Genomic DNA, 13,855 nt, shown 5'->3' on the forward strand with positions numbered 1-13,855 from the left:
CATTACACCAGCTAAACTAACCTGTCCTTATTCTCAAGTCGTCAGATGCTGACGCTTTGTCATGGCGTTCAGCGTCTGATAGCGACACACAGGGCACCCTCCAGTGTCTCTATGTGACGCGCAGGTGAAACACATTGTAACTTGGGTTAATGTTGTGAAAGGGTCTCGGTTAGATTTAGGCAACAAAACTACTTGACAAGGTGTAGAAAAAAGATTATGTTTTGGGTTAAGATATGTTTGTTACATAACGATAATATAACACAATGTAAATGTGCTGCTGCTTTTACTGTGCTCTTTATACTGAGTCAGTTGGTCACAGTGTCAAGTATGGCTGTGGATGGGTTTACACTGGATAAGCTGAAAGCCCTGCACATCTCATACATATGCTAGAGTGCCTTTGGCACCTTTACCACACACCAAGGGTAGTGACAAAGCGTGGGTATTTGACAACTAGGGGACGGGCGCGATAAAACATGAGCATGTTAGTATTGTTGTTGTGAACCTGTTAGCATGCCAGTGTTAGCATTTAGCCAAAAACTCCAGTACAGGCAAAGCGACACAGTAGCATGGCTGTAAACTCCTAGTCTTGTTAAGTACTCTCAGGATTTTTCATCAAGGTTTGTAACATGAGTTTTATAGTGTTTGGAAAATGTCTGTCCTTGACGAAGGCTCATTAACGGCATTGACCAGCTTGTCGGTTCAAACAGACTGGGTGTTAATTCTGCCAATATTTGTGAAGGTTATTTCCCAACACAATTCCACAGTTATTTCTGAGTCCTCTCTACCTCTGTTTCCCGCTCCCTGTAACCACAGCTCCAGATGGATACGCTACAAAAACATCATGCCGCATACGATATTGGATTGCTTTTTATTCCTAATAAGATGTCTAACAGGCATTCATCCATATCTCAGCAATCAGACACTGTGTGTGTGTAAGCTCATATCAGCGTCACATTCACTGACCCTAATTAGCGTCTGGAGATCAAAGGAGCGCTGTAGCTGTGATATTCAAATGACTAGCAAACAGGTTGTCATCTCATCCTCCCAGCCCATTTAGACTGTCAATCAATCTCATGCCAAGTGGCCTGTTAGAAGCCTCTCTGTAGCGCTGTTACAAACGCCTTGTTAAACTCATCCAAGCATTTTAAAATCTGACAGCCCCCTTGGCCTCTATTTGTCTGCTTCCTTTATATTTTTTTGTCATTGCTTGTTATAGGTTATGTATTGTACATGTATGTGTGTGGAGGTCATGCAGTTAATATTCATGTTCATGTATATAAAGTGTGCGTTATTGGGGGGAGGCTTTACGGAGATACAGTATAGGAGATTTACCCCTTAACACTGAGACCCGCTTCCCTTGTTAGCCATCATCCCCATGGAAACAAGGAGTTAAAGAGCTTTGTGCTTCACCCCAGCAGGGAACAGTTGTAACACAGACATATGCACACCTGAAAGCTGCCAATAAAATGGGGACACATGTCCACTTAACACCCCACACTTGCCGTACCGGTGAAGCGGCCAACACTCAGTATTGAAACTGGAGATCAAACTGCAGCTGAATCCTCACAGCAGGTAGCATTCAAAAGACGCCGACCAGGCATCAAACACACATCACAGTCAGTGTTGTATTATGAGGATCAAAATCCATTCTTCCCATTACAGTGGCTGGATAGCTGTCACACTGAAATGCTGGTGTGCTCACAGAGTATAATAGTGTGTTATGTTTGCTTCAGCTGGCTTAACAATAATCTCCTCTATAGTCTTGATGAGCCTCGTCTCTGAAAACAAGAAGCTCAAAGTCCATTCCAACAATCAGCAATCTCAAACAGCACTTTGTAGACAAAAAAGCATGCAGCCAAAACTGACCCGTCACAGTTCTTGCAGTCTCCAGGTGGCTCTACATGTACTGTAATTGTCTCTTATAAAAGGGGCATGTCAACTACAGAGGCTACCCCATAAGGGGTTGGTTTGGATCTTTTGAAGTGGGGTTGCATGAGGTACTTATCCATAGTCAGTGTATTACATACACTAGATGTCAGTCAGGCAATGCCGGTTCGGAGAAGCAGGCAGAGTACCACCACAGAAGCTAAGCAATGTACTGTTGTGGATGAGTTCCTTATCTCTAAAATTATCTTTATATACAACTAATTTGAAACAGCAAATACGTTTATAAGGGAGATGTAATGTCAAGAGAATTTCCTATTGACATAAAGAGTAATGTAATGTATTTCAGCAAAATGTTCAATGTTCAAATTCCGGCTGTTTTCTGCCAAAATAGGCAATCTAGCAACACAGTATCCACTCATAGTGACCACGGCATTATTTTTTAATATTTCACCAGAAGTACTATCTTTCCTAGCCTTGAACAAAGTGCTTTTCTTGCCTAAACCTAAGACATGAGTCTGGACACAAACATAAAGTTCTGGTGCCAAGGTCCTGCACTTTTATGCCCGCCATTCTCCCCAACAACCTCTTTCAAATGCCTGTACGACACATTAACCTAGTGTTTCGTTACCTGAAAGAAACTTTGTCTCTGAACATAATCCAGGCAGAAATTACTCAACCAAAAGAAAATGATTAAGGGGGCAGTTTAGTAACATGCAAACAGAATTTCCAGGAGATAGGGTTGTGTGGACAGATGCAGCAAAACATATTTTAGCCATCAAAGAAAAGTTCTACCTAAAAAAAGATCTGTATCAGTTTAGGTGTATGCTATATTTAGAATATTTCCATGGCTTTACCTTGCTGTCAGACAGCCCTTTTGAGCATCTAACTGAAACCGTCATTTCGCTCTCTTCAAAGCCACATGCTATTGACAAAAAACACAATTTTACCTTGCAGACCACGGGAGCCACTGTTCTACCACTGCCAAGCCATTGTGTGACTTAGGTGAATCTGAACTAACCCTTTAAAACACCAAAGTCACACAATAACACAACCTAACTAACTGACTGAGGCAGCAGTAGACCAGCAGCTCCTGTGTTCTGCAGGGAAAATTTACTGTTTATTTCAGCTGTTCTGGAACACACACAGTTGGGTTTACCTTTGTCACCCATCTGTACATGTGCAAATGTTAAGTGATAATGTTTCTGCTCTGTCAGGCCTGACTCCAGACAGGCTGGGCCCTCCATTTCATGATGCCAGTCCTTCAAGCCCTGAGCCAACAACACCGGGAGCTCAGTCTCCGTCCCACCTCCACTTCCACAGCAAGGCCCAGCACAGACGTTTCTCCATGGAGGTAAGTAGCAGAGGCTCAAGGAGCAACTGTAGGAGGACACAGGTTAATATCACAGATGAACAGGTTAACAGCTTAAGTGTTCCCCTTGGTTTTCGGTCATGCTGGAGTTACATGCTGACAAGTTTTTCTTCCACAGTAATTTGTGTGTTGCCAATTAAGCACTAATTAGAAACTGTCATGGTTCAACTGCACATTTAAAGCATTAAAAGAAAGTTTAACATAGATCTCAGCGGTGGCCTGTGTAGTTTGTTCTTCTGTTTAAACTCTTCCCCAGGAGTCATTTCTTCATTTCCACCTCTGCCAGCTCAATGAGATGAGTAACCTCCGAGGCTTTTGTTCTCTTGCCAAAGCACCAGACTTTTTATTGGAAATGTGAGAGAGTTCACAGTTCCACCTTTTCAGAAAAAGTCCCTGTGGAGTGAGTGTGATTCACTTCGAGTCTGTCTCATGCTCCACACAGCTCGTAGCAGACAGTCAAGTGAAGCTATGCCAGAGGGAAGTGAGTGCTCAGGAAGGACGTGGTACTGTGATGACAGAAATAATGTTGTAACAGTGAGAGGTCTGGGAGCTAGACTATCTGGATGGCTTTATTCAGCAGGCATAGGATATGTACAGTATGTACCTCTTTCTATTAAAGAGTTTACAAGTTGTTACTACAGCTGTATGATTAATTTATGCTACTGCAAATCAGTAATCCATTAATAAGGACAATTTTATGCTTGCCAGGATGTGAAAAATCTCATAAGCTGGTGTATATAACGTTGTCTCTTCAGCTAGAGCTTTTGCTAATTCATCAGGACGACCTTTCCAATGGACAGTTCAACCATTTATCTTCTGGAAAAGAGCCACAGAGCATTAAGACCAAAATGGGTTTATTAACTCATTAACATTTACAAGCCCAGACTTGACTTATTAGGCAAATGGAAGAGCCCTTCATTAATTAATGACTCCTTAACATTTAAAGGCCCTGCACATCCATGGTACACCCACACAGGTGATTTCACTTTTGACTGACTAGCCTCATTTCCAGACTGTGGTGTGAACAGATTGTCACATGTCAATAGCCTGAGTGTCTGACTGAAGCTCCCAGAACCTTCAGTCAGACATCGCCTCCATTGAAGGCGATTTACAAGGTGGAGGGAATTTGATTTTTCCCTAACCAATCAGTAGAGATCAACAACTCACCCAGAATCTGACGTCATTAGTATCCATGCCTCGGGGGTGCTGAAAACAAGCAAGTATTGCCCGTTTAAAATGTCTCCATCGTTGTGCACACCCAGCTGCATCGCCGTTAAATCCAGTTTAGCAGCTTCCTTAATTTGGTCCTCCATTAACGCGAGTAGTGGCGAAATACCTCGATAGCATCGTTAATGTGGTCTGTAGGATCCGTAGCAGTCGCCATTGTTGCTATCCTCACCAGTTACCCACCGACGCACAGCTTGACATCAGCGTGGCGCTGATTGGCTAATCGCTAGACCTGCCCCCACCCCCGGCGTTCATTGGTCCTTCGATCGTTTGGACGAGATAAATCGCAAATTCATTGCAGTATGCCAGACCAGGGATGCAAGCCTACTCAGTTGAGTGGGCGGGGTCTATGATCTGGAACCAGGCTAACATGTCAACACAGTCTTACTACCAACTTGTCAAATACCAACGCTCGGTCAGTGCCCCTACAGGTCAAGGTATGATGCTTAAGGAACCTCTACTGCATCAGTTTTGGATGATCATGGACAGCGTGTCAACAGTGGTCTTTCGGGTGAAAGTCCAGGGCTTGTTTGACCCATACACCATCCTGCCTGCCTGCTCCATGAGGACTTTCTTAATATGCCAGTTGCTTGGAGCCCAAGCAACTGATCTTGCCACCTGGTGCATCTCATACCACCACTAAAGGGTGCCTCGGTGCATCGGTCTTAGATGCAGAGGACCACTGACCAAGCATCAGTTTTTGACGAGTTGGGAGTGAGACCGCATTGCCAGCTGAGACAAAAAGGAGCATGTCTGATTATTTCTTCAAAGACCCTTTGTCTTCATTTTAATAATACAAAAACAGGTAATAATACATTTTTAAAGACTGCCCTTATTTTTGACTACAAAGAGAAATTACCTAAAGGGATTTTAGCTGGACTTTAACACAATGTCTGCACAGGCTGGGTAGTGAAAGCAGCTTGTTACCAGAACAGTCTGTGTCTATGCAAGATGCCTCCAGGCACTGTGTTTAGTGTAGGTCATTCACATTTTGGCAGTGCTCAGAACCCATTACACAAACATTGTAGGTGCAGACATCAAATGGAAAAAAAAAGACTTGTAAAGTAAAACACAAGTTGTTACTGCAAACAGCTGTATTGATTAAAATAGGAGCGTATGTGTTCCAACAGATGCCTGCGTACACTGACATATGCAACAGAAACACCTTCTATGTAGACAAGATGTCAGTACCTGTATTTATGTGCATGTAGGGGGAAAGCTAGTTCTTGGCCATATGTCATGATTTGGTTATCTAGAGATGTATAGTTTGTAAATATGGCTAAACTCTACACCCACAATCCTGCAGGACGTCAGTAAGCGCATGTCTCTGCCCATGGACATCCGCCTGCCCCCAGAGTTTCTCAAGAAACTGCAGCTGGAGAGTGAAAACTCACCGCTCTGCAAACCTCTCAGTCGCATGTCTCGACGTGCTTCACTGGTTAGTGCTTTTTATTACTTCATACTTATCGATCTATCAAAAATATATTATAATATTCAAATAACCACTGTAAGACTGTTTGTTGATCTAATCTAACTAACTGTAAATCTCATTTTAGCAACCATATTGGCTCCTTGTTTATTTTAAAATCTATAGTCTCTCTGAACCAGTGAATGTCTCGGCTCATGTTACAAAGCATATTTTCTCTCCACAAATTACTAGTCCTCTTATCTTGCTTTTCTGCTATTATTATTATTTTTGTCCTTCTGTATTATTAGGTAACACTTTATTTTAATAGTCCACCTACAGATAGGTTAAAGAGTATTTGTAAAATTTTAACAGCTTATTAGTTGAGATTCAACAATTCAACTGTATCACTTTGTCAGTAGAACAGCTCAAAGTTGTATCATAGCAGACTTTGTGATGTCAGCTGTATCATTGTGCATTCATCCATTTTCATCTTATTCGGGGCTGGATTATGGGGGCAGCAAGCTAAGCAAAGTACTCTAAATGTCCCTCTCCCCAGCGACACTTTCCAGCTCCTCCTGGGGGAAGCCAAGGTGTTCCCCGGCCAGATTAAGATATATAATCCCTGCAGCATTTTCTGGGTCTGCTCCGGGGCCTTCTACCATTTGGACATGCCTGGAACATCTCTAACAGGAGGCCCCCAGGAAGCATCCTAAACAGATGCCAGAACCACCTCGACTGGCCCCTTTCGACGCAAAGCAGCAGCAAGTTTACTCCGAGCTCCCTCTGGATGTCTGAGCTCCTCACCCTGTCTCTAAGGCTGAGCCCAGCCACCCTATGGAGGAAACTCATTTCGGCTGCTTGTATCAGCAATCTCATTCTTTCGGTCACTACCCAAAGCTCATACCATAGGTGAGGTAAAGGACGCTGCACATCACTGCAGACACCTTGCCAAACCACCGATCCATCTCTCACTCCACTTTACCCTCACTCGGAAACAAGACCTGAGATACTTGAATTCCTTAGCTTGAGGCAGTAACTCTCTCAGACTTGAAGGTACTGACTCTCATCCCAACCATTTCGCACTCTGGCTGCAAACCGCAATCCGCCCTGGTGCATGCTGGAAGTCACAGTGTGATGAAGCCAACAGAACCACATCATCTGCAAAGAGCATTAATGCCATTCTGAGAATCTAAGAGTCAATTTAATATCATACTGTGATGGATCTTTTTATTGGATTTTGTACATGAATTATCACATCTACAGACAAAGCTTGTTGAATCTCAACTAATAAACTTGAAATTTTACAAATACTCATGTTACAAATATCTGCAGGCAGACTAATCAAATAAAGTGTCACCATAATTAGTCTCTTATTTTCTTTGCTATTTCCCATTCCAGTTCTCCATTAAGAGGTGTTTGTTTTTCATACCAAGTTGACAGAGTAAGAAAGGATTTGTACTTAATTAACTTTAGAAATAATTAAGCAGTGTTTGGAAATATGATCTTTTGACTGCTCCGTGGTTTAATCAGAGGAGAGAATCATAACAGTGAACACTGTGAGATCAGTCTGCCTTTTTCTTCTTGCCTCCAGTCTGATATAGGCTTTGGGAAACTGGAGACATACGTGAAGCTCGGCAAACTGGGTGAGGTAAGTCTCTACCAATAACTCACACATTCCACTTTGAACAGTTTTCAGAGGGTTGATGGAAACAGCTGACATGCAGCCCTGTGAGAGATGAGTGTACGACTGCTACACCCACTGCAGCAATAACTGGAAGCTAGATAGACATTTATCAGACACGATGGACCATCTCTCTAGTGTATAATGTCGACCACGCTGACCACAAGTTGTCTGCGAATCTTAATTATAGTTATCAGGCATGTTGTGCCCCAAGCCCCAAGGGCCCCTCAAAGTGGGTACAACACATACAGGTTGGTTTATATGCCTGAACAAGAAAAACTGCTTGGCTGGCGCAGCCTGGCAAGTATTAAAACTGCAGTCCCACCATGTACTCAGATATATGGTACTCTGTAGTGTCACGTTTGGTTGAGGAGGACTGTACAGATTGCATGATACGGCCAGTGCACCTAAATCCCACACCATTTATCTGAGAACAGTTATTGCCTGAAGGAGTTAGGAATGATTAGTGGCGGAAGCTGTCTGCCTTAGTCTCAGTCACAAGGCTCAGCAGCAGATAACAGCAGTGATGAGGGATTGAATAGAGCGGCTCTTGTAGTCAATTAAAATAACTTGTGATTCACAAAGGCATGGTTGGTTTACAGGCAGTGAAAGGTTTCCGCATTTGGCCATCATAAAAGTACGTCATTTGCTGCTGTTCCTTTTATTAATATCTGAAAAGTTTTGCACCCTTAGTAGTTATTAGGACACCTACAGTCAACTGCATAATGATAGAAGGATTTTAAGCAGTTAAAAGCTACTGCAGGGTATATGAAGGATAATCACCTCAGCTGTTATAGTCAGTAATTAGAAATTATCAGCCCTCAGTGAAATAAATAAGCACTGAATTAATGGATTAAGTCAAAGCCTGTTTGAGAAGCTTGCAAGCATGTTATGATCTGAGGCTGCTAATCAACCCAATCACCAGAATAAATGTTGGCATTGCATGTTTGTGCACACCGCGGATACATTACATTTGTATGTTAGTATGTAGTGGATACGTTGAAACTTAACATAGCTTTAGGTTTCAAAGACACTGTGGTTAACGTGTGGTTGGGTTAAGGCACAAAGACCACTTGGTTGTGGTTAGGAAAAGATCATGATTTGTCTAAATTGGTGGCACAATCCTGCCAGGAAGCGCAGAGATGTCTCATTAAAGAACAACCACTTTTGGCGGTACTCTTCCCAGTGAAAAAATATCAACAGGTCCCTAAAACACTCCCATGTATGGTGGCTTAAAAAGACACAAAAAATGCAGTGATGACTCACTTAAAAAACAACTACATTACTTAGTTAAAAATTTGATGTGATATGTATGAAACATACAAATATAACATATTTGTGATTTCAAGAAATGTAAAATGCCAACATCAGTGACTGGACTGTGATAGCAGTGTGTGTGTGTGTGTGTGTGTGTGTGTGTGTGTTTTAATAGGGGACGTATGCCACAGTGTTCAAAGGGCGAAGCAAACTAACAGAGAACCTGGTGGCATTAAAGGAGATTCGGCTGGAGCACGAGGAGGGAGCACCTTGCACTGCTATCAGAGAGGGTACACACACACATCAGCAAACACAAACACACACACACACACACACACACACACATTTTCCAGTCTAGGTGGGTTGCCCTCAGGTGGATAATAATTCTATTTTAGGTAAAGCCCTACTACAAGGAAGTGAGTGAATCATAATTTAATCTCCAATTTTCACTCACATATAGCTTAATTATTGCTGCATTATGAGCTGCGTTAATTAATACATGGTTAATCCTTTGTCTAAAATCACAAATTATGCAGATGTGACACCTCTTACATGTAATTACACAGTTGCTATTACACACTGTATAATAATATACAATGTTCTGACATTGACTCTACCATAAAGATTATTATATACTGTACAGGATTAGTATAGTGTGAAATTGAGACATATCTGCAGTAGGATTAAGTTCAACCTCAGAAACAGTGACCTCCAGTGGCAGTAAGGTGATTTCTCCAGGACACAGCAGCTGAGTTTAGACTGAACCACAGATGCAGTTTAAACTGCAGCTTCTTGAGGACACAACTATAAGTTTAAGAGAGCAGGTGATTATTTTTCTCAGACAACACAAGTTTAAAGCTGTATTTAACCTGAAGTCGTAGCTATTGTCAGAGCAGCAGCTCCAGGCTGTCAGTAGACTGTTTTATATTAGTGTCTACTGTTGCTGTCATTGAGCTGGAGTCACGTTTTAGGCTCCTGCAGAAAACAGCACAACTCATTTCTCCTTCTTCTTTCAACTCAGTTTCTCTGCTGAAGAACCTGAAACATGCCAACATCGTCACGCTGCACGACATCATCCACACCGACCGCTGCCTCACTCTGGTGTTTGAGTATCTAGTGAGTACATTGACAGTTCAGCGTGCAGATGTTCACAAGGTGTTGACCTAGATACATCTGACTCTGTGGCTGTTGTGTCTTCCAGGACAGTGACCTTAAACAGTACCTGGACAACTGCGGGAATCTCATGAGCATGCATAATGTCAAGGTGAGCCAGATGCATGAAAATGACTCAGCAGCAGCAGCAACACTACTGACTACGTACCCAAGAGAGGGACTTGTATTAATTTACATCTGTACAAATACATAAAATAACCCATATCATACATCTGTTTCACTCACATAACAAACATTCTCAAGTGCCCCACCATGCATACACAGCTTAAAGGTTTGCAGCTGCTTGTTTTCAAGCCAAAAAGCAACTAATTAATCAGAATTATTTGTGGTATGGAGCCATGGAGGCCTGGAATTGAAACAATGAAATTAATTCACAGTCTGAACAGAGGAGTTATTCAGAGAATCAGAGCAGAAATCTGACAGAATCATTAAACAAATGTTTAATGTGTATTACAAATTGTTAGTCACACAGCTAAGCATGTGATTTCCTGAAAAATAAGAACTTGGTTAAAAACTTTTTCCTATCCTAATGGTTGGAAGAGTCACTGAGTGATTTTATGAACAATAGAAACCCTGACAGCCAATCATTCCCTAAGCAGCTGATGATCCATATTCCATTGTTATCAAACAGATGTCTAATTTTTAATCCTCCTAATTTTAATTTTTCTCCTACAGATCTTCATGTTCCAGCTGCTGCGCGGTCTGTCCTACTGTCACAAGAGGAAAATCCTCCACAGAGACCTAAAACCTCAGAACCTGCTCATCAACGACAAGGGCGAGCTGAAACTGGCTGACTTTGGTAGGAAAAACAGTACGCTCACATACAGCATACATGAACATCAACAAATGCAAATGTGGTCGTAAAGACACAAGCACTTAGGTATAAGATAGCACGTTTCCTGCCACGATTGCTTTTCAATTATATTTTACTGCCACTTCTTCTGTCCTGGTTACTTTAGCATTCTTACTTGCTGTATCCTAGCAACTGTGCCCCTTTCTCTGAGTTTTCTCAATTTTGTGCTAGAAGTGAGTATAAAAAGCCACAAGGATTCCCTGACTATTTTTAATAGTTTTAACTATAGACAGCACATGAAGTAACAGAGGGGCTATTCTAAAGTTTTTATGAGAACACAATGTTAGAGCTAAGATGCTATAAGTTGTAACTGACCAAACTTCAAAAGAGACCGATGCTCTGATACAGTTTTACCCCGCTATATGTGACTTTCTGCATTGTACTGTGTCACATTACACCTGTGGAGACACACAATACTTGTTATTTTGAGGGAATTTCAGTACAAAGGCGCTATCAATGTGACAGAGAATCAATATTTCCACAAAAAGCAGGCTTGCTTCAATAGTCTGAGAAAAACAGTTGTTACTGAGGTCTCACATCATTAAACCCCAACTGTGCTGTGTTGTCCAGGTCTGGCGAGGGCCAAGTCTGTCCCCACAAAGACCTACTCCAATGAGGTGGTAACTCTATGGTATCGACCCCCTGACGTGCTGCTGGGCTCAACAGAATACTCCACACCCATCGATATGTGGTGAGTAGTGCAATATAGATATTTATGTACTTGCCTCCCAGCCATAGACTGTATAAAATAATTGACATAGCCACCTTGACATCACCCATTGGTCTGTAAACTCACGTTTCGATACCTTGAGTTTGGCATTTTGGCTGTTGCCATTTTGGATTATTGGAGAAGTGAACAAATTTGGACAGGGTGGGGTGGATCTGACTCAGACTGTGGTGATGCCTCACAGACAGCTTGTTGCTCAGAGCTGCCACACCCTTAATTATGCATAACTATTAGCCTAAAATATAAACGGGTGAGTTATAGATAAATTTACCCACTGTACAATTGCCATGACAGGGAAATTTCCTAAAACCATTTTTTTTGGTACCAAAAACATTTCGTTTATTTTTGCTGTAAAGTTGGGCATTTTAACATGGGGGTCTATGGGGATTGACTCACCTTTAGAGTCAGCCCCAAGTGGCCAGTAAAGGAACTGCAGTTTTTGGCACTTCTGTGTTGGCTTCATTTTTTCAGCTCTAGAGGCTGCAGCTTGTTACCAACACAGTGTGCTGATCAACAGTGCAAAAGAAGAAAACTTTCTTGGTTGGAGAGTATAATTTTATAAGTCTTAGAAATTGCCCTACCGTCCTGAGTTTGTATTTCAACAGTATTTAATACAATCCATTTACTGATTTTATCAGCCACTTAGTGATGCGGGTCAGGGCTAATTGTTGCCACATATATAATATTTTTTATTGTTGGATTTACTCTGTCATACTGATGCTTTTGTACTACCATATTAGTTTGCAAGTTGAGAACTAAGATCTTAAAATCCATATGTGTAGAAATTCGACATTTTTGACTCTACTAATCACCTCATCTGACCCAGTAACGCCAAGACCAAATTGGCTGAAAGCAAAAAATACTGTAAACTACACCAATTTTACTTGGATTGGGATATTTTGTGTAACCTGACTGCCGTCTCATCCTTGATCTGGATCTGAACAAAGCTGAACTCTTTCAGAGAACCCCAAAGCATATTATATGTCCCCAAGACCCTGGTGTCAGCCCTGGTACTGTGCACTGCTGTTTACTTGGTGAATCAGATGAATGTCTTACTTTAGAATTGTCCAGGACTACCATGAATAATACATGTCTATTAAAAGCTCCCCGGTTATTAGCCGGGAGATGAGAATTCACTTTCCCTATGTATTTTTGCTCATTAGCAGTCTGCCATTGTGAGAAAACCCACACAACTCACTGAAGAATAAATGTGGCTCTCTAGCATCACCTAGCTATATGCCCTCTTATCAGACCACTGGGCACCTCTTCAACACGACGCCCTGGGTGGAACAAAAGGCTGCACTGTGCCCACTCACTCTACACATGTTTGCACTTCTGATCAGTGCTCTTTGAAGTGTGTGTGTGTGTGTGTGTGTGTGTGTGTGTTTGTTGAACATGGCCGCACCTAGAGTTCCATAATGTTGAAGGACTTTTGTTGTTGGCTCGTCGTCACTGTATCTCCTCCCTCCTCTTCCAGGGGCGTGGGTTGTATCTTGTATGAGATGGCAACAGGTCGTCCCATGTTTCCTGGCGCCACAGTGAAAGAGGAGCTACACTTAATTTTTAGGCTTCTGGGTAAGATAGTAACACAGCATTAATATGTTAAGTAAGAATAGTGACAGCGGGCAGCCATACATTTCTTTGTTTCTTTGTCTTCCAGGCACTGCAACAGAAGAGACTTGGCCTGGTATCAGCAGTAATGACGAGTTTCGCTCTTACCTCTTTCCTCAATACAGACCTCAAGCTCTCATCAACCATGTGCCCAGGTAACACCAACAGTTTTAACTCAACTCAGCTTTATTTATGCTACTTTACACATACCAAAGTCGGTCCCAAGTGTAAAAGCACATGGTAACACTGAGCCCATAGTAACAACACAGACCTACGGAGACTTCAGGGGAAATACCTGAGCTGGTTCATTTCAGGCTGTTCCCATGTATTGATTGTACATATATCTATGAAAATAATGCATCACAATTAATTTATAACCCACGTAATTGGGAAGGTTGTGATCACATGACCAATGTGCTGACAGGAGTAAAGAAGGAAGTTCTATAAAGCAAACGTTTGTGTATGGACACAGGTTTTGGTGGTGGATGGGTAAAAAAAAAAAAAAACCCTTTTCCTCAGGAAACCAGTGTTCATGTCCCATGTGAATTTATTTATTTCAAGGTAGATTACCACCATGTGTCTTTTCCTAACCCTACCTTACGTAAGTTTACGTTAAGTACGTAAAGTGACAACACCCAAACATGATTCTTTTCCTGAACCTA

General features: G+C 41.9%; 1 protein-coding gene across 1 annotated transcript in view; it reads left to right on the forward strand.

Moving 5' to 3' along the window:
• cdk18 (cyclin dependent kinase 18) overlaps positions 1–13,855 on the forward strand; it is a 68,201-nt gene that overhangs the window by 39,575 nt on the left and 14,771 nt on the right. Inside the window, exons 3-12 of the mRNA XM_033627500.2 lie at positions 3,102–3,238; positions 5,790–5,921; positions 7,483–7,539; positions 9,005–9,119; positions 9,851–9,945; positions 10,031–10,093; positions 10,678–10,801; positions 11,426–11,546; positions 13,060–13,157; positions 13,243–13,348. Coding sequence (XP_033483391.2) covers positions 3,102–3,238; positions 5,790–5,921; positions 7,483–7,539; positions 9,005–9,119; positions 9,851–9,945; positions 10,031–10,093; positions 10,678–10,801; positions 11,426–11,546; positions 13,060–13,157; positions 13,243–13,348 — 1,048 coding nt within the window. The remainder of the gene's footprint in view (positions 1–3,101; positions 3,239–5,789; positions 5,922–7,482; positions 7,540–9,004; positions 9,120–9,850; positions 9,946–10,030; positions 10,094–10,677; positions 10,802–11,425; positions 11,547–13,059; positions 13,158–13,242; positions 13,349–13,855) is intronic.

Source organism: Epinephelus lanceolatus, chromosome 1 (assembly GCF_041903045.1).
Source record: "Epinephelus lanceolatus isolate andai-2023 chromosome 1, ASM4190304v1, whole genome shotgun sequence".
NCBI classification, from domain to species: domain Eukaryota; kingdom Metazoa; phylum Chordata; class Actinopteri; order Perciformes; family Serranidae; genus Epinephelus; species Epinephelus lanceolatus.